This window comes from Colletotrichum jinshuiense, chromosome 4, assembly GCF_051148585.1.
Source record: "Colletotrichum jinshuiense chromosome 4, complete sequence".
In the NCBI taxonomy this organism is placed as follows: Eukaryota; Fungi; Ascomycota; class Sordariomycetes; order Glomerellales; family Glomerellaceae; genus Colletotrichum; species Colletotrichum jinshuiense.
Window position 1 is genome coordinate 3,079,335 of NC_139311.1, and position 7,231 is coordinate 3,086,565.

Sequence of the window (7,231 nt, forward strand, 5' to 3'; positions counted from 1 at the left end):
ATGCCCCAACCATCTAGAGGCAAGTCGTCTGGCACGGCTTCAGAACCTATGATGGTGGACATCGACCGCGGGCTCGAAACCAAAGCAGAAGTGGAGGTCAGTGGGCGCGAGATCAACCCCGCCCCCGACTCTACCACTTCAGGATTCCAAGACCGTGATCCGGTCGACGACCTGAAGGAGCGGCTCTCGCAATGGGGTGAGTCTAGTGTCTACCACGGCTATGATGATGATGAGGATGAGCAAGGGTCCGAACATGAACTTCTTTTAGATCCGAACCTGCCCGAAGAGTACGAGACGAGAAACCGCAACGCGTCGACTACCTCCGCAGAGGTCGACGATGAGCTTGCCATGAAGAGGGAGGAGGAGGAGGACTCGCCGTATCCCGAGGTCCGCGCCGCTGTCCGCAACTACGACGAGGACATACCGTGCAACACCATCCGAGCGTGGACGATCGGTCTGCTGTTGGTCACCGTCGGCGCCTCGATGAACACTCTATTCTCCCTCCGACAGCCTTCCATTGGTCTCGGCCCTCTGATCGCCCAGATCATTGCGTGGCCAATTGGCCAGGGCTGGGCCAAGGTTATGCCGACGAAGCAGTTCAAGACCTTTGGTATCAAGTGGAGTTTGAACCCGGGGCCTTTCAACATCAAGGAGCACTCCATCATCGTCGTCATGGCCGGTGTCTCCTTCTCGGTTGCATACGCCACCGACATTATCCTGGCTCAGCTGGTTTTCTACAAGCAGGACTTTGGCATGGTCTTCCAACTTCTCCTCACAATTTCCACGCAGTCGCTTGGCTACGGAATTGCCGGAATCATGAGAAAGTTCCTTGGTGCGTAGTGCATGAGTAAGCCGAGGTTCGGACTCGCTAACCTTGTCACACAGTATACCCGGCCGCCATGATCTGGCCCGGCAACTTGGTGTCCGTCACGCTGATGAATGCCATGTACGAGAAGAACGACCGACCAGACCCCAGCTTCATCGGAGGCAGCATGCCTCGGTACAAGTGGTTCTCGATCATCGTTCTGGGCTCCTTCTGCTACTATTGGATCCCCGGCTTCCTCGCCCAGTTTTTGAGCGTCATGGCGTTCGCGACTTGGATTGCCCCCAACAACGTCATTGTGAACCAGCTGTTCGGTGGTAGCACCGGTCTGTCACTGTTGCCATTGACCCTTGACTGGACCCAGATCTCGGGTTTCGTTGGCTCCCCGCTGATTCCCCCATGGTGAGTTCTACCAAGGCCAAGATTTCCAGGAGGCGGACACTGACCTCGCGGCAGGCACGCAATCGCCAACACCCTGATCGGTGTGGTCACTTTCTTCATCATCGGCGCCTCCGTCTTTCACTACACCGGTGTCTGGTACGCCCAGTTCTTGCCCATGAGCGATTCGGGCACGTACGACAACACCGGCCAGCCGTACAACACCAGCCGCATTCTAACCCCCCAGCTCACGTTGAACGAGGAGGCCTACAAGGCCTACTCCCCTCTCTTTATCAGCACCACGTTTGCCATTTCATACGGACTGTCCTTCGCTGCCATCGCTTCCCTGATCGTCTACACTTACCTCCACAACGGCAAGCAGATCTGGGAGCAGTACAAGAACAGCAGCAAGGAAAAGCCCGACATCCATATGAAGCTTATGAAGAAGTACAAGGAGGCACCGACCTGGTGGTACATGGGGCTGTTCGTGATTGTGAGTACACGCGCCAGGCTGCACCTTGATGACTTACACTGACCTCAACCCAGATGCTCGGCCTCGGATTCGTCACCGTCCTGGCCTACCCGACCAACCTAACCTGGTGGGCTTTCCTCCTGGCCGTAGCCATCTCCTTCGGTTTCTCGCTGCCCATCGGCATCATTCAGGCCGTCACCAACAACCAGATCGGCTTGAACGTGCTGACCGAGTTCGTCTACGGATACATTCAACCTGGGCGGCCGCTCGCGCTCATGATGTGAGTAATACGCTGTCTTGTTTCTGCTCCGAGGTGCTGACGGCCCGAACAGCTTCAAGACTTTTGGCTACATCACCATGTCCCAGTCTCTGAGCTTCGTCTCTGACCTGAAGTTTGGACACTACATGAAGATTCCTCCCAGAACCATGTTCATGTGTCAGGTTGTGGCGACAACCTTCTCCTGCTTTATCCAGATCTTTGTGCTCAACGCCGCCCTGAAGAATATTCCCGACGTCTGCACACCGCACCAGCCGGACAAGTTCTCTTGCCCGGGTGGCCGTGTCTTCTTTGCCGGTATGCTTCCTTCCCCCCTTGCCCCAACGCAGAGGACCGCTTTGCTAACCCACCAGCAGCCTCCGTTATTTGGGGTCTCATCGGCCCTGCTCGTATGTTCTCGCCCGGCCAGGTCTACTCGGGCCTCTTCATCTTCTTCGGCCTCGGAGCCATCCTGCCCGTCATCTTCTACTTCGCGGCCCTTAAGTGGCCCAAGTCGCCGGTGAAGTACCTCATGGCGCCCCTTATCTTTGGTGGTGCCGGATCCATCCCCCCTGCGACGCCGCTCAACTACCTCAGCTGGGGTGTCGTCGGCTACGTCTTCCAGCACCACATCCGCAAGAAGCACTTTGGCTGGTGGTCGCGCCTCAACTACCTCACCTCCTCGGGTCTCGACCTTGGGCTGGCGCTCGCCACACTGGTCATCTTCCTGGCCTTCACACTCAACAAGATCGACCCGCCCAAGTGGTGGGGCAACGATATCGTCACTTCGACCATGGACGCTCAAGGCACGGCTATCCAGTCTACGCCGGCTCCTGGGGAGAAGTTTGGTCCGGCGTCCTGGTAAGTATCGACAACTGGCGTCACGGTATGGGCTTGTGGCACTAAGGGCAGTAAACAGGGCATGATATGAAAGCACCTTGTGTGTTTTCTATTTGACTTTTTTCCCCCTTTTATTTCGGGGGCACGGGAAAATTTGGCAAGGGTATTAAACAGGCTAGAAGGGCTGGGTACCACGGCATTTAGGATGGGCTATTTATTGTGTGCACCGTCTACTTTATCGCGACGTCAAGTCTAATTTCTACTTATGGATCCTGAATCCCGGCTGGAAATACAGGGAATCAAATGCGAATTTTCTTTGACCATTGGCAAAGTGCCCAGACAGGCTTTCTAGGGGGTGCAAGAGATGTGCCTGTGTCGCCCGGGGGGACTACCAACAGCCCGAAATATGCTCTTTCGCCGTTTAACCTCGTTCACTTGAGATGCCAGTGGAGAAGCCGAGACACACAAATGCCCGCCCCACCGCTCCATATGGAGCATCTGCGTCGCTGCCTCTGCAAGGGACCGACATTGATAAAGTCGATGATGTTTTGACCTCGAGATGTACCTCTATCCATTCAACCCATTCAACCAAAAACATGACAGGCCCCCCCCCTCCTCTCCCATGTTACGAGAGGATCACGATCAGCAGGATGCATCCGCGCCGCAGACGCACATGTTGGCCCCTCCCCCCCCCTAATGCGCGCGACTGTGCCTCCCACACTAAGAGACGGAATCGAACCACCTCGGGATGGCAGCACGAACCCATCGGCCCCGAAATGGGAGGGCAGCGGTCTTCACGGCGGCTCCAGTTTCCCTCGTTCTGCTTCCTTTACGCCGTCTTGTATCAGGACTGACCGACTGGCTGGCTGGATGGCAACCAGAGCGTGTTGCCGGCCGGCAACTCCCCCCCCTTTCCCAGGCAGAGGACGGACGACCTGCGGTGGGGTCCTGCTGCGAAGGCGCCCCCCCTCTCCCGTGGTTTTCTTTTCTTCCTAGTGCAGTGTACGTAGACGACGAGGATTCAGAAATGCGGCCTCGGCATTCGCAGGCCCGAGAGGAGCAGGCGCAGATCTTGTACATCCCTCTCGACCTTGTTTTTGCCCCCCCTCCGCCCCTCCTCCACCTTGTCACTTTTTTATTTTTTCCCCTTTTCTGATATGGCGGGCCTTTATTTCATGATTGCGGTTTAGCTGGTAGGTTTCTGGAGCATTTTTCGTGGATTTTATTTTCATTTTCACGAACCACGACAACGTAGTACCAGAAACCAAGAGCGTCGCATCGGTGGTGGACAGAGAGCGTGCTTTCCTCCTGAGTCCTAGTGTAGTGTACCGCAAGCACGTGGAGAAGGAAGGCACACAAGGGGGGGGGGGGGGGCAGTGAACGTTTTGATGGGTGGGTCCGGGCACGCGCGCGGCGGTTTTGCGCTAACGATTCGGGGCAAGGACGGCCGGGGCCGTGGGACGGCGGGGCGGGCAACGGCGGAACTTGCTGTAGTAGTGGTGTTACGCTACAGATGACAGGGACGAACGCTGCTGGAGGGAGGATGGCACGAAGGGTCGCCGGCCAGCTCATTGGGCGCGAGTCCCATTGGGGGCCGAGTGAAGACCGAAAAAAAAGGGAATGAGGTGTCTACCTGGTGGATATTCGTCGGTCAAAGTGTTGGTTTCGAGCCAAGTTTTCTGTGGGCAGGCCGAAAGAACCGCCCCCATCTGGTTTCCCCTTGTACACCCTGCAGCCAGCACTGCGAAGTCCGGGAAACAATTTTGATTTATCTGCAGGCCGAGCGCTGAGAGCTGAGTTGCTGACTTATGTGATCACGCGCCATTGGCTGGCAAGTTCTGGCGATGAGGTAAGGGTGTCGAGATGGCGAGTCAGATCTTGGCTGTGTTTGGCAGCAACCCGGTCATCTTGTTGGAAATGGGCTACGCAGAGCGCCAGAGCGCCAGACAATGGATGCAGCCAAGCGAAATGCCATGGTGAAATGCCGGCCGAACGTGTGGAACTGCTCTGCATGCCTCTATCGGCCGGGTACCCACCCACAAAGGGATGAGGGCCAGGAGGAGCTTCTTGGGGCTCGCATGTTCGGGGATATTGGCTGCCATGGACGCAATTGGAGCGAGCATCTTGGGATGAGATCCATTGTTCAGGTAACGATTGCGCCGGCAAATGGGGCCCTCCCTCTCGACTGTCGAATGAGCAACTCGGTGATGATGATGCTGCGCGTTCGGGTACAGCAACCAACAGGAGTGCTACCGCCGCCAACGGGGCCGTATCCTCCCACAAACCCACCAGAGAGCCACAAGCAAGGTGACATTGAGTATGGGAGAACGGGATTGTCAATGCGAGCGAGCCACCCGCCTCCGAGCTGCAAAAGGCACTGTGTATCCAGGTTTCGAATTCATTTGGATGCAGGACAGGTGGCCGAGGGACGCGGCCTTCGGGCAAAAGCAAACGCACAAGATGGGCAGGTTGGCCGGCCCCTAGTGTGCGTACACAGATGCGCTTTTAGTCTTTGGGTGAGGGGGAGGAGTGGGCAGGCAAGAACGAAGCGATGCGATGTTGTGCGATGCGATCTAATGCGATGCAACTCCGGCCCAGCCACTTTCCCACTTTATTTCGACATCTCATCTGGCCCGTCGACGGTTCAGCTCAAACAAAGCCCACGCCCAGGATCGTCATCAAATTCTTGCCTTCGTCTCCCCCCTGCATCATTCGTCTCAAATTGCTGCCCAGTCGCGTACGTCGCCTCCTTTCCAGAATGCTTCCCAAGATTGCTTTTTTCTGCCCCCAGCTCCACGCCGGTATGCACGCATCGTACGAAGAAATGGATGGTCCAGGCTAAATCTGGATCACGGATTCGCCGTTGGCCATCATCTCACCGCCATCAGAGGGGAAAGAGCCCGAGGCACTGGGTGGCCTATCGGGGTCCGCTGCCGGCTGCAGGTGGCTTGACCCAACCCCAAGGACGGGCTCACCATGGCCTGGAGCTGTCAACGAGGGAGAAAAGGTGTCCTGCCTTGTCCCTGTCGGGCTGTCATGTCAGACAGACGCTAGCCGTGTAGCGACCCAGCTGCCCGCCGACAAAAGTCTCACGACTCATCAGGACCCTGTCGTGTCATATATTTTCTATGTGTCCTTGCAGGACGATGGGAGGGACGACGGGGTAGAGAGGCCGGCGACAAGTATTAGCCGCCAGCTTACAAGACACGGACAGCCTGGCTGAGAACGGTCATCTCCCCCCAAATCCGAACCTGCCGGCAGCGAGTCGTCCATGTCCTCCTTTGCCTTCGGCGCACACCCCTCACGCCCCCCCTTGAACCCGGATTGTGGAAGATGCCGCATTGCATCCGTATTCATTCAGTAGCCCCGGCAAGCTCCGCGGCGACGGCAACACCACGCAACTCTACCGCCCGCGTGTTCATGCCTTCTTCGCGAAAGCAGACAATGATGACAGGTTTCCAGGCAATAGTGGCTGCAAGGCTAATGCATCGCACTCCTCCCAGAGAAAACCCCAACCCGCATGAGCCCGAACCACTGCCCGACCATATAGTGCACAGCATGTACACACACACACACACACACACACAAAGTCCCAGGCGAACGCCGCCAGAACCCCTGACTGACTCTTCCATCTGCACGCGCCTGACACTCTCCTAGTCGCGGGGTGTCCCGGCTGCGTGGAACTTTCTCCAATGCTTCGACGCTAGATGATCATACTTGCGTGGCCATGCAGCCCGTTTGAGCCTCAGCACTGTGGCGGCCATGCGCACCTCCCGACTGGCTTGGGGAGAGCTTTGGTGGAATGGCGGTGCCACTGCACATTCTTCCCATGTCGACCTGAACGCACAGCTCGCAACATGACATGACTGTATCTGCCCTTGACTGCGATGAGTGCTTGGCTTCGCCAGGGTGTGGATGCGAGAAGGGGGTTCGGCCGCGACGAACTTCCCACGACGGCCGCTAACACAGGAATACCACCTGCCTTTTCCCTGGTCTGGCTGTCCCCGGGGATCCAGTCCCCATGGCCGCTTCCTCCCAAAGGGCAAGAGACTTTGTTCACCGCCGAGAGACGACCGCATCCGGCCTATCAACGGTGTACCCCTCCCCTCCTTGTTCAAATGCCTCCCTCTGCCTGTGGGAGGGCGGGCCTTCTCCTTACACCTCGATCTACCTCTGTCTGGCTGGCGTGGTCATTTCTTACTCTGAACCCTCCTGGCCGATTCTAGTAGTCTTAAGATAGCCTCCAGCCCCTCATCTCATCCACAAGATAACGCATGCTTTTTGTCCACGACCCGCCTTGGTACATCAGTCGCCAGCTAGCCGTTAGCCTCTTCTTCTCCTTGACCCCAATAGCCGTCGAACCGGCCGAGGGCACGCGAGCACCGAGCCGCCCACATATATTTAGAGTTTGAATTCTTCCGACGACCGCCTCCCGCCCCCAGGACACCCGGCGAGCCCTAAA

The 7,231-nt window shown here is 57.2% G+C and overlaps 1 protein-coding gene across 1 annotated transcript; it reads left to right on the forward strand.

The window, feature by feature from the left end:
• On the forward strand, window positions 1-2,855 carry EsH8_IV_000768 (OPT oligopeptide transporter protein-domain-containing protein; the record flags this gene model as incomplete). Its single annotated transcript, XM_083265658.1, has 7 exons — window positions 1-832; window positions 886-1,225; window positions 1,280-1,694; window positions 1,748-1,953; window positions 2,006-2,247; window positions 2,307-2,790; window positions 2,849-2,855. 7 exons carry the CDS (start codon window positions 1-3, stop codon window positions 2,853-2,855), a joined length of 2,526 nt encoding a protein of 841 aa, XP_083124553.1.
• Window positions 2,856-7,231: the final 4,376 nt, after the last annotated feature.